Source organism: Lichenostomus cassidix, chromosome 5 (genome assembly GCF_008360975.1).
Source record: "Lichenostomus cassidix isolate B80296 chromosome 5, HeHo_3.0, whole genome shotgun sequence".
In the NCBI taxonomy this organism is placed as follows: Eukaryota; Metazoa; Chordata; class Aves; order Passeriformes; family Meliphagidae; genus Lichenostomus; species Lichenostomus cassidix.
The window spans coordinates 61,440,267-61,467,427 of record NC_139486.1 but is presented as its reverse complement, the minus strand read 5'-3'; the positions used below and the strand labels follow the sequence as shown (position 1 = coordinate 61,467,427).

At 40.0% G+C, this 27,161-nt stretch overlaps 1 protein-coding gene across 2 annotated transcripts in view; it reads left to right on the top strand.

Moving 5' to 3' along the window:
• SHANK2 (SH3 and multiple ankyrin repeat domains 2) overlaps positions 1-27,161 on the top strand; it is a 278,447-nt gene that overhangs the window by 16,356 nt on the left and 234,930 nt on the right. For both annotated transcript variants that reach the window (XM_085063353.1, XM_085063352.1), the window contains exons 3-10: positions 1,506-1,574; positions 14,060-14,279; positions 20,276-20,479; positions 22,063-22,134; positions 22,444-22,552; positions 22,809-22,960; positions 23,749-23,916; positions 26,011-26,127. In XM_085063353.1, coding sequence (XP_084919479.1) covers positions 14,076-14,279; positions 20,276-20,479; positions 22,063-22,134; positions 22,444-22,552; positions 22,809-22,960; positions 23,749-23,916; positions 26,011-26,127 — 1,026 coding nt within the window. In that variant the 5' untranslated portion in view covers positions 1,506-1,574; positions 14,060-14,075. The remainder of the gene's footprint in view (positions 1-1,505; positions 1,575-14,059; positions 14,280-20,275; positions 20,480-22,062; positions 22,135-22,443; positions 22,553-22,808; positions 22,961-23,748; positions 23,917-26,010; positions 26,128-27,161) is intronic.

Below are 27,161 nucleotides of genomic sequence, written 5' to 3'. Positions count from 1 at the left end.
CAGTCTTACCAGTATCTGTCCCAAACAGACCAAGTTGTAAATCTTTTCTAAAGCCAACAAAGCCTGGTCTCGGAATATGTTGAGCTGATGTGTCAGCATTTGAGAGCAGTTTTGGGAAGTTTTATCTCTGATACACCTATATTCTATATTCAATATTCTATATTCTTCCTCTCTCTGGATCCATTTAGAAACTGAAAGCTGGTGTGTGTAAAGGAGAGAGTTCAAAAGTAGAAGCAGTTTATCCCATCTCAGAGATTAAGAAACCTGTTAGGTCAGTTTATTTTGCCTTACTTTCAATCTGCTGGCTTCTTTCCTTGCATAGATTCTGGCTTTTGTCTTGTGAGAAATGGCTGCTGAATTTTTCAGCTACTTTTCCTGGAGCCCCAGTGGTCATGGAGATCACATTTTTATCTCCCACCCTAAAAGTGCAAAACTTTCCAGGTTTAATCTCAAATGCAACTGACACTGGTAAAAAATACAGCAGTTCAGTGTAGGAAGTGTCCTTCAGTAGTTCCTTTTGTCACTGCTGTAAGAGAGTTGTGCAGAATCACACAGGTGCTGGAGACAGATTTGCAAGTATTTTCTTCCTACTCAGAACATTTTGGATAAGGAATGTTTTTTAGTGATGTCGAAGTCTATCTTTAAAATAAAGAAGGAGCTTAAATTCACTGGAAGTATAACAACCTAGCAGTATATTCTGATGGAGAACCAAGCACCAGAGTACAACAAAAAGTAGAGTTTGTCAAAATTGCTTTTGCAATGGAAATACCTGGATTTTCCCTTCCATTTATATCTATAAAAAGAGGTAAACATGTAAGAGGAAGAAACTTTTTTCAGCATGATCTTCTAGCCATCAGTGAATGCAATGAAATTTGAATCCAGTCACACACACTTGGGAGAACAGCTGGATATAGGCTGTCCCTGCTGTGCCCAGAGCTGGTGGACTGGGATTCTCAGCACATGTTTGCTGATTTGGGGAATCTCTTTGGAGGCCTGGAGACAGCAGACCCTAAGTTCAGGATCTCATCTGGACTAGAGGGGGAAAACTCAAGCACCTTACTGCTCATATTTGGGCTGTTCAGCAGATGCACATTCCTGGGATGCTCAGAGCTTTGGCAAGACTTAAATCAAGGAAGATGTTTGTGGGAAACAGCAGAGCAGCACCTTTCACCTTCTGTCAGATCTGGCCTGAAATTATGTCTTTCTTGATAACCAGAAGAGCCTATTTTTGTCTCAGTACTGACTTCATGCTGCCAGAAGCACTCTGGAGTGAGTGAAGCCATGGCAGGCTCTGTACTTGCAAAGCTATGCATAATATTTGTGTTACAGCATGGGGAATATGTTGGAAATCTGCAACGTAGTAAACTTTCTCCTGTCAAAACCTCCTTTGTGGAAAAAAAAATCTCCCTGAGCGTTTCTGCTTCATAGATTTTAAGTAGGGCCATTAGGTCACTAAATTTCATTCTTCATGTACAAATCTTTACATCTTTCTGTGTTTTTTTCAGGAATCTGAGATGAAAGAGAACTAGATTCTGATGATCATCTGATGCTGTTGCTGTCACCTGTGTTGGCAGGTAAGTGTGCCAAGCTGGTTTTGGAGAGAAAATGTTCAACTTCTTTGTGTCAGGTGGGCAAACCTACAGTAGCAGCCCAGGACCTCAACCCTGGGTTGTGCTGGATTCTGCAAAAGTGAATTTTTCAACAAACAGGTGGTCAAAAAAACTTCAAAAACCTGCTTGATCTCCAGAAAGGAAAATGTTCCTCCTTTTGCTTTGTGGTGTTGGGTGGGTCACAAAAATGATCTCAGAGCAGAGGAATTTGCAGCTTAACTGTAGTCTGGAGTGAAGGTGGCTAGGAGATCCTGTTGACTTTTATCCTCCTCCTCCCCAAAGTACTTGAAATATGAACTAGCAGGTTATCATACTTCTTGTATTAGCCATGACAACCCCCCTGTTTTTATCTAGGAGCCATTTATTAATGAGTTTCCTGCAGCTTTGCAGCTGATGTTAGAACAGGATGAAGAATTTTTTGGGTTTTGTACTGTCAAACAGTTAGGTGAGACCTGATAGACTTGAGGCTGTTGTGATACTGCACAGTCATGTTTCTTTTATCTCTTTTACCTTATCCAAATACTGCATTTTCAGTGCTTCCTATTAATAAAGCCTTCTAGTCTCTACATTTATGATAAATGTCTTTATCTCTGCTTTTCTCTGATACTTTTTAAACACAGTTCAAAATATTTTGGCAGTACTCTGGAGACAACTTAGAACTTTTTGTATAAAACAATATCTTAAAGTAAAATTATTTTCTTATCTTCCAGTTCAATCATTGCATTCAATCATTAAACTCAGAAAACTAGAACAAAAATGACACTGATTGAAAATTAGGTTTCCTTTGGTAAGGCTTGATGCTTCTGTATGATGTGAAAACTAAAAACTCATTTTCTCTGTGATAAGAGGAACTGAAGGTGCCTTTTCTTGCACTTGTTTCTGCAGGTGTCTGTGTCACTGTGCATTTAGGAACACAGATCAAAGATTAGATAGTGAGTCCTAACAGTGCCTTTGGATGAACACTGGAGGGAGAGTGAAAATTCAAAAATTATGTAAAATGTGTAAGATGGATTGCTGTGAGGTGTGTGGGGACATGAAGCAGCATAATTTGGAGCAGTAGCCTGTAAAAAATGGAAAAAGGAGAAAAAGATTTAAAAAATGTGTGTGCCTCAAAGCTCAGTCCAACAAGTTTCTAGCTTATCAGGGCATGTAATAATTGACTGTTTGCTTCTGTGGTAGGGCCACTGTCAAAGATAAATACACTAAGCAAAACAGAAAGGTGAAGAAACAGGTGTGCAAATTTGGATTTTAAATATTGTATTTCACAGTGTGTTGAGTTGATGGGAAAAACTATGTTTTATTGGCTGAAATGTTTAAGTTTGCAGGGACACTTTACAATATTTCAGGATACTCCAAGTCCTGTCCAACCTGACCTTGGACACTTCCAGGCATGGAGCAGCCACAGCTTCTCTGGGCACCCTGTGCCAGGGCCTCACTACTCCCTGAGCAAATATTTTCTTCCTAATCTAAGTCTCTCCTCTTTCAGTTTAAAACCATTCCCACTTTTCCTGTCACTATCTGCCTGTGGAAAAAGTCACTCTACTTCTTTTATATAAGCTCCCCTTGAGAAGCATGTATGAAAATTCAACTGATATGCCAGAATGGTCATTCTCCATTTGTGACTGAAAAACCAAGTGGAGAAGTTTGGATTTATTAAGAACGGCGGAAAACTTTTGAGGTGAGGCAGCTAGTGATGGCAAGTGTGAAAAAAAAATCCAAAACCAGCTGTGAGGGAGACTAAGTAAAAGCTGTGGGAGAACATTAAGCAGACATAAAACCTAACAGCAAATCTCTTTGTAATGCTTCTTTTCTTTAAAAGTGTGAAAAAAATTCTAATTTTATGTTAATGTTGAAAAGAGTTTTTCTCGTGCCGGCTCTGCCTCCTTCATTCCTGCAAAAAGCAAAGCAGAGAGAGAGTTTTTTAGATGTCATTAATGGGTATGTCCTGAAGGATTTGGTTCACATGATGGGCTTAATTATTGCCTTCCCTGCTCTGCTGTGTTGCAGGGAAAGCAGAGCTGCCTGGATGCTGTTCCTCCCCTCTGATGAGGTGCAGGCACAGGTAGCTCTGGCAGCATCAGCAGCAGTGTCAGGGAATGAGCTTTGCATCACAATTGTTCACATCAGCAATGCACCTGGAGCAGCAAAGCAAGGGGTGCCTCTCACAGGGTCACCCCAGCCCCCTTTTTTATAGAAAACCAGGAGTCCTTCCAAGCATGGTGTTCCTGGGCACTGCTTTTCATTCCTAGGAAATCATGGTCACATGTGGCTGTGCTTCTCAAAGGTTTCTGTCAAATGCTGTGTCATCAGCTGCTCCTTTGGAACATTTAATAAGATCTTTTACCAAATATTTTCTCTGTGGCAGAAACTGATAGTAGTATGCCTGGAGTGCAAGTGATACTGGTTTTCTTCTTAGGATTATTTTCTATCCTGATTCAATCAATTTTTTAAAGTGCTTTTTTATTCAGTTTGCATATCTTGATTAGACTGTGATAAGTTCCATGGCTGGAATCTCCAAAGTGTGCTGTCAAGAAATTATAAATGGTAATGAATTCACTTAATCAGGACTTCCAGGAGTACAATCAACATGAAATCTAGTTAATTAGAAATAAATCTGTTTAAAGTATTTCTGGTTCTCCAACAGCCTCATTTGAGGACTTATGTTACCTGTGACTGAATTAGAGACCTACACAGACAGGTGGAAAATACACTTGGTAAAGAAATCCCTGCAAGGGTTACAAATAAACTCAGAATTTTGGTGATGCTGAAATTTGCCTGAATCTCCATTATAAACTAAGTTGCACAGCCAGCAGATGGAGAAAAGTTATGATACCAGTGGTGACTTGGCACTCTGCAGACCACATCTTGCACATTGTGCCCAGTTTTGGACTGACCACAGTACAGGAAAGATATGGACAAACTGGAGCAGTGTCTGTGGAAGGCCACCAAGAAAAAGGGGACTAGAGGACTTGTCAAGGAAGGAGAGGGTGAGGTAAGCCTGGAAAAGAGCTGGCTCCAGGGAGATTTTCAAGGCAGACCTGGATAAAAGCATGAGCAGCCCAAGCAGATCTCATTGCTGGACCTGCTCTGAGCAGGAGGCTGCAATAAAGACCTCCAGAGACCCCTGTGACCCAAATGACTTGATGGTTCTCTGAATTCAAGGCACAGCAAAGAATCCAGGTCGTTGTGTTCATGGAAACCCATTTTATCTTGATTCTGCATTGAGAAAGGGATTCTTCAGAAAAACAGCCTTGTTCTATTCTAAACTGGCTCTAAATTGAAAGTATTGTGAGCAGTTACCCAGGGTGATTTAGCATGCTATTTATTTTTAATATTAAATTCCAAACCACACCTGGCATTTAAGCAGAAAAAGCTGGGGGAGTTATGAATCTGTATTTTCACACAATAACATTCTCTCCATTTTTTGCCTCCCTTCTTCTGATTAATGGTCACAAATACGAATCTCATTCTGTTTTCTTCTTGCCTAAGAAGTGATATTTTATTTCCTGAGTTGTTTACTGAAGGTAATAATTAAACCTTGGTAGTCATTGAGGAAATTGGCTCTTTTGCTCAGTTTTATTGTCTTGATTGCCTAAATTTTGCCTAGCTATAATTTGGTAAAAATGAGTTTCTTATCTACATAAGGAATTGAATCAAAAATCTCGAAGGTCAAGCAAATAATTTCTTTTTCAGTTATTCTGCAGAGTCACTGTGCTGCCTGGGTCAGTTTGGCAGATCACTTAACCCTTCTAAGCTTTCAAATATCTTCCCCCAGTGTCGTCACCATCATTCACCTACAGAATCCTAAAGAATGTCCTTGGTTGTGCCATGAGCACAGGCTGGAGTATAAATTAAAGCACAAGATATGCTTACTTCGGGTTGGAAATAAGCTGGGGAAGATGCAGGTAAGGTCAGCAGAGTTCCTTTTTCAAAACTACCTCAGAAGAAAGAAGTCAGGGAGGCTTTTCTGCAATTAGGAGAAGCCTGGAGACCATCTGTCCCTGGGAAGCAGGAATATTTGCTGCAGACAGACACAGATGGGCAGAGGGATAGTGAGGACAAGGCATGTGGCTGTGTTTGCACTGGACTTTGGCTAAACCAAGGGCTGCTCACCTGCCCTGCTTCTCCTGCAGCCTTTCTGGGTCACCATTTGTTTGTTACTTCCCCCTGGATTCAGGAAAGCAATGAAGTTGGTGTGAAGGCCAGGTAAAACCTCCTGCTGTGGGGCACTTTGGCAGGGACTTGCCCAGAATTGCAGACCTGGAGAGTCTGAGCTCTGTGCCCCCAAATCCCACCTGAAGACACTCAGTGTCCTCTGCAAACCTCATGGCTGAAATAGAAATGGACTAGTTGAAACTAAAGAAGTAAAAAAAACCCCAGCATATACAGGGAGAAAGGGTAATTGATTTTATTTTTTCTACCTGCTCTCAACCAAAGATAGCTCATCCTTTTATAAGAAAAACAGAGCATCCATTTGAAGCTTTGTTTCTTTTTTAACTGGCATGTTATTCCAGTGATTAAACTAAAGCAAACAATGAGACTATTTCTGTCAACACAACAGTTCAAATGAGATAGTAGCCCCCACCAGGATCAAATCTGAAGAAAATTCAGGTTAAACTTCATAGCAAACTCTAAATGCTAACCTGTGTGTAAGGAGGAGAGGGAATCTGCTTTATCTGCTCTCAGGGCTTGATCTAATCTGCATAACAAGACACCGGCAGTGCTTCTCTGTTAACATTTAATTCTGTTTGTATTTGAATTATCAGCAAAAAAAGTTTCATGGGTAAAGAGGAAAAAGGTTGATAAGCATAAAATGCAAATTAACGAGCAGCAAAGCTGCTTTGTCCATCAGGGACGTGAAACTGAGGTAAATATGTTCAACAAGCTTTGATTTTTTTTCAGACTGCTGTTGTAAATCTTTTAAAATTCTCTCATGTCCTTTCCCTTCCAACATACCATAATCTTTTTGATATTTACATAGCTAAGTGCAAGCAGAGGCTGCAAGCAGAAAGGCTGGAAGATAAAATGGCTTGCCCTGCATGCTTCTGTTTGGTAAGGAAATTTGGTGGGGATGCCAAAATGACCATTTCATCCATCTTTTTATAAATAGACATTGACTTTTAAAAATTGAAGTGGTGCAAAACTTCAGTGTTACTTCAAGGATGTGTCATGTGTACTCACATGTACTCACATTGTTGTAGCATTCTTGGTTTGATAACTTAAGGGGAATTTTTTCTTCCAGTCAGTGCATCTGCAGCATATTTTGTCATAGAAAACTCCCAGGGATGGGTCATGCGCAGCTGCTCTGGGCAACCAATGCCTCACCAACTTCACAGTAAAGAATTTCTTCATAATATTTAATAGAAAAGCTGTCATGTTATGAAGAAATTTCTGGATCCAGAGCTGGATTAAACTGGATAAACTTTTCAATGTTTCATGTTGGCTTTTCATACCTTGGCTGTTGCTTAGTTCATGGATACAATATTGAGTCCAAGAAGACACATCTCAGAGTTGGGGCGCAAGTCAACTTGGGTATCTGGGGCAATATGCATTTCTTGAAAAGTTTTCTTGTTTTCCACCCTTGAATTAGCTATTTAGCTGCTACTTATTTAGCTTTTTTGTTTGTTTGGGGTTTTTTTTGTTTGTTTGTTTTTTGGGTTTTTTTTCTCTTTGTTTTTTTTTTGGGGTTGTTTTTTGGTTTTGTTTTGTCATCTGTTCAAAGAGGTTTAGAATTCTGGAGCAAGGCATCCTAAAGAGATGAATTTTCAAGTGGAATGTTGCTTTTACAACTAAGTGCATGCAATTCCTGTAAGGATCCAATCTCTTATTTATTACTTCAAAGTGATTATTATTTGGCCATAAGTACACTATAGTTCCCATTGCAAGAAGTACTTAAATCATGACTTAGGGGTGTTGTTGTAAACCTGTTGGAAAGCAGAAGTTCTAATAAATGTGAAAACTACAGGCCATGCTAAAAGCAGCTCTAGAAATGAACAGAGCCTGGAAGGTACCTGCTTTGGGGCTCACGGGGCTGGACATAATTCTTGTGTGGAGGAAGGACCTTTAGATAAAGGTCAGCCAGAATTGCACTGGAAATCTTGCAGGGGCTTAAAAGAAGCCACTTAAGAACTTATATTGCCACTGGGAGTTGGCCTTTGCTGTAAACTTCCCTGTGCTGGTTCACATTTATAAATACTTGCTATGTTTCCCCTATTAATATGTTTGAATCATTAAAAAAAATATTTGTAACCATTTTAACCAATTTTACTGCTCCACCCTGTGCTAAATCTTTACACCTGGATCTTCTTCCTGCCAGCAGGTTCTGTTTTTTCATGTTGAAATCCTACTACAAATGTTTTTCACGTTGGAATTCTACTTCAGGCATTTCAAAAGCTTTTTCTACATCTGCTTCTCTGCCTGTCATGCAGCTTTCCTCATTCAGTACAATAAGTTGCTTGTCTCCTGCATTCTTTGTACCTATCCTTCCTCAAAACGTCTCTTTACATCTGCCTGGCTGAACTTCAGCCTTTCCATGGAGATGCCATGACCAGCTGAATAGTTTACGAGGAAAATAAATGCTAAGTAGAAGAGACAGAGAACAAAGGAAAAATTGAACATCCAAAGCTGCTTGGTAACGAAAGAAACTTAAAAAACTACCCTGTATTTGCAGAAATAGGCTGCTTGGGTTGATTTTGTATGTGTGCAGCAGTGATAATGGTGAAGTACCTATGCTTGAAAATACTAAAATAAAAGAAATTACCTTCTACAGACCCACTTTGATCACATGATGTCAGCATTCAAGACTGAATACCAAAAGTTAATGGGGCTTAGCCTCTTCTTGGCAAGTGTGTGCAAATATACATGAACAAGAGGACTCAGAAATAAGAGGCAGGTTCAACAATTCTTCCCACAATTTTCTTCTTTTTAAAAAAATAAAAAAGGTAGGGGGAAGTCTTACTCTTGAGCCCTTTTGCAAAACAGTTTGGTGCCTGTGCAGATCACCCAGCAAAGAAATCAAGGGCTGCATAAATGTGCTCTTTAACAGCAGTAAAAGCAATCTCCTGGTGAGGACAAATTGATATAACCATTGACTTTGAATATTGATTTCCAATCAATAATTCAGCTTGGAAGCACGAGATGCCACACTGAGAAACAACAGCTTCGGAGAAAAGTACAGGAGGAATTTTGCTTGTCACTCTGGTACTGTAGTACTTGTGTCAGCACTCCTCTTCTAAAATATTTATCTGGGTGTTTCAGTTATTTAACAGAATGATCAAAAATACATTACCAGACAGTGTAACCAAAGTGAATTTAAGTGAGGGACTGCTGAATGGGGAACAAAAGTGTAATCAGGGGGGTTGTTGTCCCTGTCTGGCACAGTGCCTTGTCTCCCCTGAGGTTTTGCTGAGGATTGCTTAGCACTCCTAGTGCATGCTCTGGTTTTCTTCTTGTAGATTTTTTTTTTTTAGGTTTTGCCTTTGCTTGGCTGACTTTTATGTCCGTGGGTTTCAGCCCTGCCCTGGTTGGAGTTGTGGAATTTGGGTACTGATAACATTTCTGTCAGGGTTAATCAGATGGCCCAATTTATGGAGATTTCTTTTCAGTGGTGTCTCAGATCCAGTTCGTGCTGGCAAACATTAATGCTGCCTTTGGATGAAGTGGTTCTGCCCTTTTCAAGCCCTGGCAGTTCACTTCTGGCCCTCTGCCATCTTTCTCCTGCTGCTTCTGCAAACATTTGCATAGTGATCCAGTTCAGAGACGTGATGGATGTTGAAACTAACCTCCCAAACAAAAAAAAAAAAAACAGGCTGGAGTTTGACCTGGATCAGTGCTTTGCTCTGCTTCACTGTTTGTGTTAAAGCAGTCCAGGGGCAAGAGTGGAATGCTCTGGGGTGAGAGGGAGGGAGGGGTTATTTTTGGGAGGCAGTGCTGGTTATTGCCAGCTTTAAAGTTGGAGTGTAGAGGGAGATTCAACCCGTCAAATTGCAAATTGCCCTCTGGAGCTGGTCTTCAATTCAAATTTTCCTCTGCACGACCTTTTCTGCCCAGCCATGGGGAGGTGTGAAATGCATGGTGTGCTGGGACTGAACCCCTCACCTTCAGCTCCGTCTGAAATGCAGTTTTGTTTTAATATTAGTATAATTAGAAAAGAAAATGCTTGATCTTCTCCAGCATTTTAATTTAGTAACTCGTCAAGCTGGTTCTTGAGCTGATATGTATAATCCTGAATAAAGCCACAGAATCCAAGTGTTGGGAGCTCTGGCAGATTTTACACAGAAATCCCTTTCCTGAATAGTTTTCCTTCAGAGTTAATTATTAAATACCTCTTCCTAGACTGTTCCTCTCCCAACAAACTTTTCTCACAGTCTGGCTCATGGCATCACTCAGCCCGTGACAATGCCCACTCTGTATCCCAGATATTCCCACAGGTAGGTTTTTAACTGGCCTGACAACAGCAGTCTGGAGGGCTTCTCCCTGCAGGCAACAGGGCTGCTATTGTGCAAATGAATGTTTATATAAAAATAGATTGTTCTTATCTTCCCAGGGAGCCAGTGACCCCTGAATTTGAAACCTTGCTCAGGCCTGGCTTGGTGGCCTTGGACAAGGTACTCAGTGCTTGTGCCTCAGCTGTGTTTTAGGGAGAAACAAGACCAGGAGGGTTTGGTACTTTGCAGGGTCAACAAAAATCACACAGAGCCATAATTAAGCTGCAGATTTTAAAACACGATTTTTATAGTGGGTTTGTTTGACACTATGTGTATGTTCTGCAAGGATCCCATCCAGTGTGTCTCCCTATCAATATTTCAAGCTTATAATATTTAAGACACTTACAAATAAATGTAAACATATATATCTAATAAATTCATTTTGTATGATGTTTAACAACCCTAAGTCTCCAAAACATGGATTAATCTGTTCCTGCTCTGGGCTTTTTTCCCCTGCTGTGTCTGTCTGCACTCACTGGAGCACACCTTTCACCCAGAGAGTGAGCTCTGGGAGTTGAATTTTTTCCCTTTTGATAACCTGTGCATTGTTTCATTCCAGCCTTTTATAATGCTATTTTAGGGGGTCTTTTTATTATTTTTTAGAGAAAAAGGCAGCTTGATTGTCATGGTTTAGACTGTTTTAAACTCTACTTAATGGTGTGGTGGCAGAAAATGGCAGAATAAGAAATTCCTGCAGATTTTGTGAAAGCTGCAGGCTGGACAGAGGAAAATACAAATCTAAAAATAGCATCTGTAAGAGGAAAGCAGCAGTGTGAGCTGAGCTTATTTCATGTGGCCTGTTGGTCTGAGAGCATCACCTGGCCATAGCCCCAGCAGTTGGGTAAACATCGCGGTGCTCCCGCCGAGCCAAAGGGCAAGGTGCTGAGGGAAAAGCCCAGGAATGTAAGGGGAGCCTACTGCCATCCTTTCAGCTTTCATCTTCCCCTTTTTTGGGGGAATTCCTGTGTCAAATGGGGTCTTTAACCATCTGCAACTCAAACTTGATTTGATTCAGGGATGTGCAGAGGGCAGGGTGGCATAGTGCCTGGAGCTGGGATATGCTGAGTGTCCAGGAGTTGAGAAATGTGGGCAGAGGACATGAGGTGGGACAGACCCTGTTGGGGTGACACTTTTAATTGTGTGTTTATTCCCAAGATGATTTGACATCTGTTTTTATTCATTTACAGAGAAGCTTGTCATAACTCAGCAGTTCTCTACACCAGAAGCAGCCACAAACAAAACACAATCAGTTTGACTGTAGGAACCCTGTGATCTTTTGGTTTGGTTTTTTGGTTTTTTTTAAGAAAAGGAAAAAAGGCATCAGAGACAATCATGTCAGATAAACCTAATCTATCTTTCATCTGTAATGAACCAATGAATTGCCAGCTAGGAATTAGGAACCTCGCATGCAACATTTTCATTGGTTACACAAAGTATTAATTAATAATCCAGGCAACCTACCTGCCTTGTTTTCCTGGTGTAATAGGTTTCCTTGGGACAAAAGTGAAACAGTTCCTACAAGATAACACCTTCCCTGTGGGAGGTGTTATAGCCAATATCTCTGGTTAATAAATGGTGGAATCTTCCATCTCCACACAATTTGAGCCAAACAAATTGAGAGTTTCCTCCAGTATTGGAATAGCCTTGTTTAAAAAATGGTGTTTAAATGACCTGCTTCTCCAGTGTGCTGGTGGGGCCCATATCCTGTTCTTTTTGCCACTGTGGATACAGACTTTCATTATCCTTTCCATGCTTACCTGTGCATTATTTTATTTTGTGTTCCAGAAGATGAGGTGCCTTGTGCCTTGTTAACGAGTCTCCAAGGAGTTCTTTGTCCCACTATTTATTCAACTTAAAGTCTTGATTCCATGGAGTTGGTTCTTCAGCTAGAGACTTCCTTTTCTTATTCTAGAATGAGATATTCCTGGGTGGTTTTTGCATGAAAATCCACTAGCCAAAACCTGGTGAAGTTTTTTCCCCCAACTCAACTCTTACTTTGGCTGCTGTATAACTCCAGTTCACTGTGGATTCTCTGTGGAATCCATTGCCCTGGAATGTGTTGCACTCTCAGATGGCTTTAGGGACAGAGCAGCCACGTGATGGGATTTATGTCTTTTTGCTCACACTCACTGGCCTCTACCTCTTATGCCCTTAGATCCTGTGTATTTGCCCTGCTGTTTTCTGGGTTCATGTGTTTTAGCAGTGGTAGATAAATAGAGAACCCATAGAAATGTTTCTGCTTTTTATTGACTTAAGGTGCTTTGCAGAGCAGCATTAATCTACAGTTCAGTGAAGCAGCAAAAAAATGAAATACTCCCTGCAGAGTTTTCCTTTGTAAATAGAGCCTTGCATTAAGCTGCTGTGAGCTGGCTTGCTTTCAGATTTCTGAATGCACTGGTTTTGTCTTCATTAGTAATTATAGCTGAGGGTAATAACACTGGAATTATCCTTCATCAGAAACAACAATAAGGCTTGATGATGTGGGGATGTGCTGTGCCTTGGGAGTGCTTGTCCTTGACCTCCAGCCTCAGGCCTGACTCACCACTGCCAGGCCAACTTATGGGCACCTGGAAATGGGGAGTGACAGTGGCAGCCTTTGGTCCCTGCTCTGGAGTCACTGCTGGGACAGTGACCAGGCAGGGAAGAGGGAATGACTTAAACTAAATGGGCTTAAACTAAATTGTTGGGCACAGGGGTAAAAATGTTCTTTTACTCCTTGCTGTTGTTTGACTTTATTTACTTTGGGCTGATCTGGCTGAGAGACCATTATAGAAAATGTACATTTGGATATCTCAGTGCAGTCACCTGGTTTGTGAGTGACCTTGGTCAAGTCACTTCACCCTTCTGTGCTTTGCTTTTGCTTTAATGTCTGTTTTTAAATGTGAGCTGACAGTAGAATTGCTTGTTTGGTTTTTTTATGTATGTATTTGTAGATATATTTTATTTTTCTTTTAATTGAACTTTTTATTTTTCATTAAAAAGTAGAGGAGTTGTCTTAGAAGATTTCTCACAGACAAAAAAGAAAAATAATAATATGTTTTTCTAGCCTCCTAAATCTGAAAAATTATATGATGTCCAAACACTGCAATGTTTATGTCTGTGTTTTCAGTTTTTTCCACTGTAAATTTTTTCTCCATTTATCCACAGAATAGTAATTTTCATATCCTGGAGCAACTTTCAGTTTATGGGACACGAAACATACTTTTGCTGTTGTAGCTGAAAAAACCCAGAAGGAAAATGTTTTGCTGTTCTTAGTGTGAGACCCCTGATTCCAAATGTCTAGTTTGGCATAAACATGACTTGGATTTTAGCCTAATCTATATCACAGATTAAAGCTGTTTCTAAACTCTGAGTGTGTATAATGGACAGATTTGGGTGGTGTTGATACAAAAGGATGTCATGTGAGCCACAAACCACAGAGCAGCATCTGTGTCTGTCTGGCTCCCTGTAGGATTTCAATTTTTGGTTAGTTCCACTGTTGGGGAATACTGACTTTTATTAAAGCCTCACGTGTGCAGCTTCTTGATGTACAGGATGATGTTCGTTTAGCACTCCTATTAATTGCCTGAAATACCTTTTCACTGGGAGGAGGAGGCTTCCAAGCCAGACCTAGCTCTAAGTACAGTTTGCAGTGGTGCTGGTTAGCACAGGACTGGGTAATTATGCTGTTTTTTCTGGATCCTTTAGGAGGTTGGGTGTGCCTGGGAAGAAAGGACATCTTCTTTTTTATTACTCTTTTCTTCCTTCTCCTGCCCTTCTTCTTCTGTAGTAAATTGGTAGCCAGATATCTTTCTTTTACGTTCTGCCTACTCACATAATTGACAGAAAGAAATAAAAGCAGGAGAAACCATAAAACTTCCTTGTTAAGTGCATGTTATTTCGAAGAAGAAAAACTTGTAGCTGATTCATTTTGAAGACTTGAACTGTAACTTATTTTTTTCTTTTTCTCCTTTGTATTGGCAGGATAAAAAACTTGAACATGCCTCGTAGCCCAACATCAAGTGAAGATGAAATGGCACAAAGCTTCTCTGACTATTCTGTTGAGTCTGAGTCAGATAGCTCCAAAGAAGAAACTATTTATGACACAATTAGAGCAACTGCAGAAAAGCCAAGCAGCAGAATGGAAGACAGTCAGAGCAACACTTTAGTGATTCGAATTATCATACCTGACCTGCAGCAAACGGTAAGGCAGAGTGCACTGCAATTAAAACAAAAAGTGAAATTAAATGATTAGCTTTGATGCCTTCAATCTGCAGTAGACCTGTTCCCTTTTCTTACTTTGTTTTTTGGCATAGGACAGACAAAATTCATGTTTTCTTTTAATGCCTATGTTTCGTACCCCAGTGGTTTGTCTGACTGGTTGCCTGAAGTAAAGGCACCATCCTTTCCAAGAGAGTGGATTTAGTGTGTTACCTTGATGAAAGCCACGATCATAAAACAAAATATCTGTTCTGATCTGCATTCAGAGACATTTGGGTAGAAGAAAGAGAATTAGGAATCTACAACCTCATCAGAAGATGATGACTGAATTAAAGCATCCCATATTATCTCCATGAAAACCTCTAATTCCTCTTCTTATGAGACAGTTTGTGATTGACACTAGACTGGGGTCCTGCAAGAGGTCGTCAAATTCTCTCTCTTCACCATATTTGTTGCCTTTCTCTGTCACCCTGCCACACAGAAGACATCCCTTTTAGAGACCATGTGGCTATTAGGGTATAAAGATGAGCAAAGAGAAGCACAAATAAACCTTTCCTTCCCGCTTTGCTGCTGTGCCTTATCTACAGGGGGTTGTTTCTCAAACTTCCAGCCAGAGAAACCAGTGCTGGGATAGGAATAACAGTGCCATCCTGGAAAAGGTCTTGGGAGATACTGATTCTGTCTGGAACCACAACTTGTCCAAGTTTGTTATTAATTCCCTAAATCACCCTGGGTCTCTTTGAATGCTGCTGTTGGGATTTTCAGTAGTGCCACCAGACCTTTTAAATTTCCAAGATGATTATAAAAACACATCCATTTTATGGATGTGTGCTGCATACATCACTCTGTGCTGACATGTGAGATCTACATCATCCCCTGCTGCCATCGAACATCTATCTCAGATGAAACTCTTCCTTTCTTCTTAATTAAGTTCATTTTTAGAATGATAGAGATGGGCTGGCTGCAGCCTGACAGGGAAGAGCTGTTTTGACAGTGTGCCCTCGGGTGTGGTTCTGGAGCTCTTTTTTGATGATCTTACCAGCTTGCTCTATCTGTGACCCTGTCAATGAACAGATCCATGGAAATGGAATGGAAATACTAGCTTTTCTTGCTAGGTTTACTGTGCTGTTAAAACCACAGGGATCTTAGCTTCCTGAAACCCTCCTTTTTCAGTACTCTGGTTTTTAGACCAATAATAAGTTATTTATTGACACTATTGAGACAATTTTTAAAATTAATTTTATCATTTGTTCAGTTTTATTGCTTTACTTTTTGTATTTATTTTTTCTTTTCAATAACCTCTTAATGAAAAGTAACTGAATTGTTTTAAACAGTTCTGTAGCAGCTGATGTATTTCTTATTTAATTTATCAGCCCACAAGCTCTTTGTACAGGAAAGTGAAACCTGGATTCAGGTTAGCAAACAGGAATATTGGTGGATTAAATGTAGTGTAGCAAACTGGAGGAGATCACAGTTTGAGCTGTTGTGTAGCTACAAGCCAGAGCAAACATAGACCCCATTTCCTGTATAATTATAATTAATTTAACATACGAGGTGTTTAAAATTAGTCTGTTTAATCAAAGAAGCATGAAATAACATAATTTAATTTTATGCTCTTTTTTTTTGTGTTTAGGAAGTATGATCAAGACTATATTTATTCAAAGGAAGACAAGTTTAGGGTTTTAGATAAAATCCAACCCACTTGGAAGCTTTAAAACCTTAGCCAAACTCTCTGAGAATAAAGTTTGCTCATCTGCAGTGGCTGTGGTATGAATTGCCTTTATTTCATTGCAGGTATGAAAGAAGCACCAAGCACCAAGAGTAGGATGTGCTGCTGTGGAAAACTTTATAAATTACCACCCATTGTAGGAAATCTGTCTTGTTGCCCTTTTATTCTCATTTGAGACTTAGAAGACAATGTAAACCTTAACAAGTTCATACAGAGCACTTAGAACAATTGCTTTTCAGTTCTGTATCAATTCATTTTTGTCTCCTTTTCAGTTCAGGTGTTAACCCAGTTTATTGGAACATTGCTTGGTAGAAATGATAATTTCTTACTGCCTTCATGCATGACCTGTATTCAGTAAGTGTCATCCTTCTCACAGGAGGGTGGAGAATATTTAAATGGGGGCCTGAAAGAGTTCCTAGCTCAGTAAAATCCCTGAGGGAATGAAGAAGGTAGAAAGCCCTCCACAGTCACAAGGAGAGTGGGTAAACCAGCTGTATTATCTGGCATATATTATTTGGTCTGAATCCAGGCCCAGTTATCTTGTATCCATTTCCTTTTCCAGCCCGTGTAGGAACAAATCACAAGTGATGCTGCCTATAAGTGAAATGAGTCTGGTTCTGCAGGAGCTGTTGTCAAGAAAATCTCCTTTTGCTTGCTATTCTGACAGTGATGATGTTTGGTGCTTCAAATTGCTCTTTTCCACAGACACCAAGAACAGTTCTGTCAGCCAGTTGTTTCAAGGGCTGTTTTCATCCTTTTGTTATCAACACATGGTGGTTGTTCCAGTCCTGTTTTACCCTCTACTTACATGCTCCCTCTGGCTTATGTTAAAGTCAAAATGCTCAGATTCATACATTTTATTAAATTCTGAGGCTGGGATGGGTTTGGGTCTGCTGAAGACTTCTCTGAGATGCTTTCTGCCCATCTGTTTTGCTGCTCCACTGCAATAATAAGCATTTACTCATTCTTCCTGCCTTTGGTTCTTGGGGTTTTTTGAATTATATTGGATTTTCCATGCAAAATGTTGTTTGGTAAGTGGCAGTTTGGTATAGCAGCAGCTGAAGTTGTAGCTACTTTTTGGTGTTCTGTTTCTGCATTGCTTTTTATCCTTTTGTATCCTTTCTTTACTTGTTTTCTATTATTTGTTGGATTTTAGGATTAAGAATCTTTTCCTTTAGTGCTTTTCCTTCTCAGATAAAACACTTTCTTTACTTTGTGCAATTTTTACCTTACAAAAGTAGGAGCCCAGTTGTCACAGCTGCAGCTCGAGTCCCATTTTTGCTTAGGGTGCCTCCATTTTCACTTGTTTCCAGTCTGTGCTGCTTCAGATACATTTCAGATTTTCTTTTGCAACTTTTCACAGGTATTCTTCCACTTTGTACCTGATTGTTCATTGCTGCTTTCTGTTTGTAGTTTGATAAGAGAAGCATTGTGCTGCTGTGTCTGTTCACATGCCCTTGATCTGGGCAGGTGATGTGATGACAGCCTGGCCAGACTGGTTTTTCTGAGCTGTCCTCTCATGAATTCTGTGTTTCCTGAGTGCATTCTGATGAAGGAGAGCAGTGTTTGAGGAGAGAATCAAGTTGAACACTGAGCACAAACCAAAATGAGTGACTTGCTCAGGTTCCTTTCCGTGGTGCCAAAATCTCATTTGCATTTCCCACTTCTTGGCTGTCACATCTTTAATATCAACATCTCCTATTGAAAGGAATAACTTATATTTTGCTATCCTGGCAATCCCATTTTGGAGGCAGCTGTACAAACTGTGTTTGTCACATCCCTCAGTGGCAGCACACTCCTGTGTGATTGACAGCTGAGCAGAAAGATGTGTTGGCTGATAGATTTTAAACAGATAAATGTTATCCCTCAGAAATTCTGTATCATGAGCATTATTTCCACTGAATTAATATCTTCCCTTCAGCTGGAGAAGCTGTATTTTCCCCTGGCTTCCCATCCTTCTGTCGCACTCAATGAGTTGCTCTCACCAGCGTGCAGGAAAGCAAGATGATAAGTGACCATGTCTCCTGTGATCCAAGGAGCTTTCACATCCCAAACACAGGCTTGCATTTCAGCAGGCAGTGGTGATTTGCTGTCTTGCTGCTACACGTGCATTTTGAGGGGCCTGGTGTTGTTCTGACAGTTACTTTGAGCCACTCTGGGCTTCATTTTTTGGGCTGTTCTTTGAAAGAACTGTTGTGATTTTTACAGTGAATGTATCTGTCAGTGCAAAACATCTTTCTTTTGTGTGTTTCTGTAGTTCTTTGTCACTAAAGTATCCCTATTTAAAATTTATTTTCTTGCTGCTGAAGATTAGAAAAAGTCCATTTTTTTTTTGGACTCTGCTGCTGTCTCCTTTCCTTGTGGTCAGCACGCCGTGTGTGCCTAATGAATTGTTCCTTCTTTCATAACTAGAGCAGGCAGTGTGCAGGTCCTGCTGTGATTCAGCTGATGTTTCCTCAGGGTGCAGAGTGTGGCAGTAAGTAATGACTTGTCTGCAGGATACAGGGGGTGGCTGTGGTGCTCCCTGCCTGGAGGGCTGCCAGGAGGACACAGAAGCAGCACAGTGGAGTTCTTCGAGGGACAGGCTGATGGAAAATGCACCTTATGCAGTATCTGAGTGCTCCTTTTTATCCTCCTGGTCAGCACCTGCCTCTGAGAGAGTGGTAACAGCTCCACTTCTTTCCTGCTTGGCTTCGTGGGAAGCATATATAATCACTTTGCTCACTAGTTTCACTTTTCTAAGCCTGAAACATTTTGGTAAGAAAAGATTATCCAGTTATTGATCTACTTTTTGCATAGCTGATCTTGCTTCATTCTAAATTTTTAATGGGATCAGCATTTTTTACAATAAACGCATTTTTGTTTCTTGCGAATCACTAGAAGAGCTGGAGCTGTCACTAAGTTAGTTTGTGAAATATTTGCATGCCATCAAGAACAGAGAGAACACATCAATAGACTGAACAAAATTGAACATGTTGAATTCTCCAGGTGCATTAAAAGCCAGCAGCTTTAATTCAGCTGTGATCAGAAGTAATTGTTTTGTATTTGTGTCATACAAGTCCAAAATTAGTTTGTCTCATGCAAGAAAGACTTTCTTGGGGGGTAAAAAATTCGTATGTAGTTTCAAAATTATCTTCCCATTTGAGTAGCACTTCTTTTAGTCTTTCAGGATGTGTGGATAACGTGGGGATAATGTTAGAAGTTAAGCTCCTTACACACCTTGTAACTGAGTTTTGCTGAAAAGTGCTGATGTTTGAGTCAGACTCTTGTATTGAAGTTTGAATCCAGGTAGGAGTCGTGGGGCAAATGAGGTTCAGAAGGAGCACAAGTTGCCCTTGCTGCTAAGTCAATACTGTGACTACTGGGATGTTTGGGAAGGAAAATACTCTTTATAATCTACTTTGTGTCCCTCTCTCCTTCCCTTCAACACATAAAACACCTCAAACTTTTCACAAAACCTCTTGAAATATAAAATAAGTAAGGGAAATGAAAGCTGCTTCCTAGCCAGCCTTATTTGTGGCAAAATCTAACAACTCATTTGCTTGCATTTTTATATTGAAGACTGTAAAGGATTAAAGCAGAAGCAGCATCATGTGTTTAGGATGCACATCATAGGTACCAAATTGATTTCTAGGCATTGCCATCTGCTGGTGCCTTGTAACCAGTGACTGCAGTGTAGGCAAAATTCCTAAATTCCTCAAATCCCTGACTTCCAGCTTGGTTAGAAGCAGAGAACTGGAAAGGATTGTCAAGGTTTTCAAGTCATTTGCCTCACATCATACAGTTCCCCCCATAAACTTACCCTAAGATAAACGTGGCTAGAAGGGAAGTAGAATTCTTGCCTGAATACCATTTTTGGGGTGAAATCCTTGTGGATCTAACTGGTGTTAGAACAGCTGAGAATCAAGTGGTTAGTTAAACATCTTGTAACATCCCTTTTGCCTGCCTTTTTGAACAGGTTTTCTGTGGAGGTGCTCTTCTCTCTAAAGAAGGATATGTGATGATTCAGGATGATTCCCTGGTGTTTGTGAAAGGACCTGAAATGTCCTGTGTTTTCGCACTACTTGTGCATTAGATACTATAAATATACATCTCAAATAGAATTCTTCTGATGATTTTGTCATGGAATTTGTAGATTTATTGTGTATATGCCTAATTATTAATGACATTTGTAAATTTTAGAATGCAAGATGCTGTTTAAATGTTTTTTTTTCAGTAATCAGGTTTCTTAAAATAATTTCTCTTCGCAGAAATGCATTCGATTTAACCCAGAAGCTTCAGTGTGGGTTGCAAAGCAACGGATTTTGTGCACTTTGAATCAGAGTTTGAAAGATGTCCTGAATTATGGACTGTTCCAGCCTGCCAGCAATGGGAGAGATGGGAAGTTTTTGGATGAGGAGCGGCTTCTGAGGGAATACCCACAGCCAGTGAATAAAGGAGTTCCTTCACTGGAGGTATTTTTAGATCTAACATCTGAAGCATTTGTATTCTGATACAAACTGTGTAGAAAGCTGTGTTTGAGGTGTCTGCATGTGCCTGAATTGCATCTGGAAAATGGTTATCAGCAAATCTGAGCTTGAACCCTTTCTCACAGAAGTGCTGCCATTCCTTTCTTATGGAGCTGGACCATCCCCAAAAGGTTGCAGAGAATCAGCCCTTCTGAGACAGGGGATTTTGGAGTTTTCCTCTGCTGAGGACACAGGACAACATGTATCTTATTCTGTGATTTACTAAAGAAATGAAAGGTTCTAGGTGAAGCTATTTGACCTCTGATTAGGTTTTCAATAGTAGTGTAGTAGTTGCTGGATAACCAGCCTGAGCTTCCCCCCCGCCTCTAGTTCGTCTGTGCCATCCTACAGAGTGCACAGATTGTCTCTGTCTGTCTCCTGGGAAAGCAGTAAGGGAGGAGAGGGTGTGTACTGGAATTTCCCCCTCTCTGTTGCTCCTGCAGAGGCTCTGCAGCTGGGGATAAGCTGGACAGAGCTTCTATGGCACTGGACAAACTTGGAGCAGAGCCAGATCACACAGTATAGCAGCAAACTGGGGCATGAAACTGGTATTTAATTAGTTTTGGTATTGCCTGTATGGTGGCAGATCAGCCATTAATAATGTGCAGTTAATAGACTTACTCCACTATAACACAAATTCAAGAGAAGAGAACCAGTGTCTTGACAAGGCTTCAGGCCTTACCTTTTCTAGGAATTTATTTCAGGGTTTCTGTCACTGATGTCCATAGTAAAGCAAAGTAATCTGCCACTTTATTTTGTTTCTGTCATTTTTCACGAGTGTTGACTGCAGCAGCTGAGGTGTTAAAAGTGATCTTGTGAAAAGCTGATGGTAAAGCCTCATTCAGGGCAGTCCCTTGTCCAACAGACAGCCTGCATTCCTGGAATTCTGCATGGGACAATGAGATACAGTAAATTAGAGCTTTGGAAGCCCCCAGGATTTTTGCTACAGGTCTTGCTACTGCATTCAAGCAGCACAGGATAAAATGTGACTGAGTTTCAGCCAAAAAGAGAGGAAATCCTCAGAACCTCATTCATAAAACCAGTCCTGTTCAATATCAGGAGAACTATTCCCATGTGGAAGTTCCTCCTACTTTGAATAAGGGATATTCAGGTATTTTTTTCTTTTTGTTTCTGTATTTCAGAAATACTAAGGTGCTATTTTGATATATCTGTTTTTTTATTTAACATGCCTTCCCAGCTCTTTCTGCCTGAGACTATAAATGAAAGTGCACAGAAATCCTTGGGGGAATGCTCTTTTCAGTGTAATTCTTGCTTATTTCTGTAGATTCTAGAGGCTGATCTCATTTCCCACACACCTCCACTGATCTCAGTAGATTTATACAAGATCTGAATTTTGATAAAATGATGCAAAACTGTATGAAATACTAAGCCCTTTTAAATTTTTTTGTTTTAAATATTTTGCCTAAATCTGCATCATCATGGATGGTAGTTCCTGGTAAGGTCAGAAAATGATATTATGAATATTACATTCTTAAGTTTTAAAATTGATTCTTCTTTTCCTCCCTCAGTTTCGCTACAAGAAAAGAGTGTACAGACAGTTCAACCTCGATGAAAAGCAACTGGCCAAACTTCACACCAAGGTATCCAAACTTCCTGCAGGAGTTAGTAACAATGATGACCATACACCAGCCTACTTTCTTATTGAATAAATCTTTTTCTCATTTTCCCCTTAAAACTATAAAACCATGCCTTTTTTTATAGCTCTATTTGCTTTTTCTGCTTCTTTGTTTTACTTTTGAACATTATAAACCATAGGGTTGATATTCACAGGAGAAAGTCAGCTTCTCCAGGAATTAACTGCTTTCAGTGATGTTAATGAATATTTCACTTTTAGTCAAAATTTTACTTTTAAAATCAGAGGGTGATTCATTTTTTGCTCTTTGTTTCAGGCTAATTTGAGAAAATTTATGGATCATGTCCACCACCTCTCTGTGGAAAAAATGACCAAGATGTTGGACCGAGGACTGGACCCAAACTATCATGACTTAGAAAGTGGAGGTCAGAACAGTAAAAGGAGCAGCATAAAGGAGTACCCTGAGTTTGCTAAACTTAAATTGATTAACATGCTGAATCTCACACATTCCTTCACAACTCTGGGCTAATGGAATCTGTAGGGCTTTGCTGTCCAAAGGAGATGATTGATAATTTATGATTTTCTTTGAACAGCATTTTCAACTTAACATTATTTTATAATTTAACTTTATTTTCTGATTTTGCTCGCCTTTTTCCAACTACATCCTATTCTTTTCCTCAGAAACACCCCTAACTTTGGCAGCTCAGTTGGACAATACAGTAGAAGTGATAAAAGCTCTGAAAAATGGAGGAGCACATTTAGACTTCAGAGCCAAAGATGGAATGACAGCTCTGCACAAAGCAGCCAGAGCCAAGAACCAAGTAGCCCTCAAGGTAAACACTTTCAGGAGCAAATTATGTACTATTTTATAAAAAAAATCCAAAAAGGAGACTGTTTTCAGTTAATTACTGTATTGTCCTTAATGGATCCTTTAATACGTGCTTTCTTATGGCTTTCAAATCTTAGCATTTGCTTTTAGTAAAGAGTCTTTTAATTTCTGATTTATCTTGTTTTGGTATAAAGCAAACTGGTGAAATACAAGCTTGTTCATTGATACACTGAAATCTGTCTGAGGAAATAGGAATAGCATTATTGTCACTTATCTCTTTGAAAGCAGCTTCCAGGGGCATGGATTGCACATCATACCTTAACACAGTCTCTTCTGTTTTCTTTTCTGTTTTAACAGGTATTCTTAAATCACATTGATGGTCTAGATTGAGTCTTAGGTTTATGGCTTTTGCTTATTCCCTTTTAGACAGATATTCAAATTGCATGACATTTTTGATAAAGCACCTTGGAACTGAAGAGGTGAATGTATTGCAAAGGTGATGCAGTGTTTTCAGAGCTGGCATTTCTGAACTGAGTGAGAGGATGGAAGTTGGACATTTCCACTCTTCTTTCTGTGCCATCCCAATAGATTCCTTTAGATCTAATTCTTCCAAGGTCATTTTGTGCTTAACTTTGTGCCCTGGCTCACTTTATCAGCTGATAAGTAGATGAGCGAAAAATACGTCAAATATCAACCTCATAAACACTTTTTCAGGTATTTTTTTAGGTAAAGATCCTTCCCAGGTTGAAGTCACTCCCAAATCTATTTTTCACAGTCTGTGATTGCTTTCAGACCCTTCTAGAGCTGGGAGCATCTCCCAACTACAAGGACAGCTGTGGCCTGACCCCGCTGTACCACACGGCCGTGGTGGGAGGAGATCCTTTCTGCTGTGAGCTCTTACTGCATGAACATGCTACAGTCAGCTGCAAGGATGAAAATGGATGGCAAGAAATTCATCAGGTAGCAAAGATGGCTTTTTGTTTGGAGTTGGACTTGCATGAGGAAATGTGCCACGGTTGTTCTAGGGTTAAATGCTATTTCGAAGTCCCTGCACATTCAAGTATGAAATTTCTTCCTTTTTCTATTTGCTTCTTCTTATTTATTCACTTTGCATCCTGCTGTGGTGACTAAGAAGTACAAAATTTCCAGTGGTGATCAGTAACTTTGAAATCCTCTGGTTACTGGGGATTTTGCTGCAGAAATTGCACTGGTCATATTTATGTTGTGGAATCTTGGAAATTTAGCATCCTGTTCGTGGCACTTCAGTAGAAAAATGTAACTCATTCTTTTTGTTAGATGCCAGCGTTAGTGTCCTTGGTAGTGCCTCTTGTGTGCTTGTCAGGGTGCTTTGTCTCTGCTGAATTTTACAGGAAGATTTGGGTTCAGGATCCTGCTGCTGGGATCCATCAGTCTCTTCTTGTCCTCTCCAGAAACAACTGAATATTATCCAGCAGTTGTGTAAAAATGGTTTATTAATTTCCCTTTGCATAGTGATAAACTCAGCAATACACAAAGTTTAAAGATTCTAAGAGTCCCAATGCCATTGCAGCTACTTTGTCATTTTGCTATATGGATGGGTTTGGATGATTATAAAAATGGGAACTGCTGTAGCATGAGATAAATAAAGATACGAGTAATCAGCCTTACAGGCCTGTCTAGGTCATCTTGGTTCACTTTATTTACTGTGCACTCAACTCTTTAGTACACAGATTATTTTCTTCTTTTCTTGAAAAGAAATGGGAGTAGCTTTGGCAGCCAGATTTGGGCAGGGATCTGAGCTTTTTCACCAAGTGTGTCCAGGTCAAGGTTGTTTGGATCCATCTCTAGAGTAGGGGAAAAGAAAGGTTTAATTTATTACCATGTTTTCTGAGGATGTGGAGGAAATGGATTGTCATGATCAAAGTATTACCCCACCTGGACTCCTTGAAAATACAGAGTAAATGTCCCTCTTTTTAAACCCCAGCCTCATACACATAAGGTTATTATTGCTTGTAGTGAAATATAGCTTTCCAAACCCCCTGTGTGGGTTGTAATCCTAAATAAATCAATGTTTACATCTGGATTAAGAGCACTGTTTTCACTAATCAATAATTCAAGCATTCCTCAATTAATTAAGAAGGATGGGGATTTAATTTGTGCACTGAGTAGTACACTTCAGTTTTCTCATCCAAATTGTAGATCCAGCCCAGGTGTGTCAGTCCATACCTCCTACTGAATTCAGGAGTAATGAGGTACCTCAGACAGACTGAATGGATTTCTCTGCCTGTATTTCTTAGCTTAAATTCTGATTATATAGGAATGATGCTGAACTGAGATAGCAGAAAGTTAAAAACATTAGAAATTGGGAGGTGCTTGGTCAGTGGGCCGTAGAGAAGAAGATAGTCAAGTAAAAGAAACTGAGGAATAGAATTACTGTGATTTTTCTCAAGCTTGTTTGCTAATTAGGAAAGTTTCTAATTTCTATGAGCCTTATTCATAGACACTTATTTCCAAATATCCAGGGTCTAACCTTTTATTTATGTGACACATAAAATAACTTGAAGATTTCTCCTCTTTTGGAGAGTGCCCTGTTTACACTCTGTGTCTGCTTGACATCACAGAACCAAAAAGATTTACTTGAATTTTGGCCAAATTTTCCTTCTAAGGCGTGTAACTAGTTTGGGGAAAAAGCTTTGGCAATCTGATCATCTTCAGTGCCATCTGGTGGGCATCATTCCGGAGAGTAGCAGGATAAAAAACTGTCTGCTTCTCCAGTTTGAGAGGTGAATATTAGTGGATAAGAAGTTGCAAAGGTGATATTTTCTTGGTCCCTTAGGCTGCCATTCCCCAAAAAGGCCGATGGTTAAACTGAAGCAGAGTTGCTGTACCTGCAGTATCCACACTGGAGTTGGTGCAGGAATGCACATCTGGGTGTTTGTGCTCACGTCAGACGACATGGGGTGGTGTTAAAAATTACACCCTCGCTAAAAACAGCACCTTCTGTGCTAGAAATCTGTCCCTGGAACTCTTGCCCAGGTTGTGCAATAACCAAAATATTGCTGCATGTGTTGCCAGGCTTGCAGGTACGGCCATGTGCAGCACCTGGAGCACCTCCTGTTCTACGGCGCCGACATGTGCGCGCAGAACGCCTCGGGGAACACGGCCCTGCACATCTGTGCTCTCTACAACCAGGTGAGAGCCCTGCCCTCCTCCTGCTGTGTCCCCACTAGTGTCCCCAGCACGAGCTGAGAGGTCACAGCATCGTGGAATGGGTTGGCTTGAAGGGGAACTTGAAGATCATCCAGTTCCAATCCCCTTCCACTATCCCAGGTTGCTACAATCCCCATCCAGCCCATCCCTGAACACTTCCAGGGATGGGACATCCACAACTTGCCCAGGGCCTCACCACCCTGTCAGGGAGGAATGTTTTCCCAATTTCTGACCTAAACCTGCTCTCTTTCAATTTGAAGCCTTTCCCCTTCATCCTATCGTTACGTTATTTTATATGCAATGAAGTGCTTCAGGTTTTAAAAAGTGGTCTTAGAAACTGGAAAGAACATAATTAAAAGTATTTTATTAGTGGTTTATTCACTGATTACAAATAAGGTTGCTCATTGTAGGTAGAAAAAGTATGGATATTAATTAGAAAATAAAACCTTATGCTCTACTAGCTTTTTTGGGGTTTGATTCATATCTAAATATTAGTTTCCTACACAGAATTTATTGCTGTTAGTCTGTAATTTAATTTAGAATTAAATAAGAAATAGTTCTAAAATACTGTGGAAATCTCTCTGTACAGCAGATACTGTATTCTTTGCTGTTTACAACTTGTGTAGTCACTTAAAAGTAATAGAACCATTTGATTTGATAACGTTTTATACCCTCTTTGCAGGGATGGGATGGGGAAGGAATGAGTTTTATAACTATGTAAAAATTCAGCACCTAAAATATTACATTGAATTCTGAAAGCATGAGATGAGCCTGTAAACAGTGAAACATCTGTTAAAACATCTGCTTCTTAATTAATTACCATCTTAGTTTATTTCTAAAGTCTTGTGGAGATAGATTCCTCAATTAGGTCTAAAATACCATCAGCTTTTTAAAAAAAAAAAAAAAAAAAAAAAGAATTTTGGGGATAATCTGACATTTTTTAAGACCATACACTTTTAGCAAAGGCTATGCAGTATGCAGTTGAAATTAAAATAATCCTGTAGAACGACAGTATT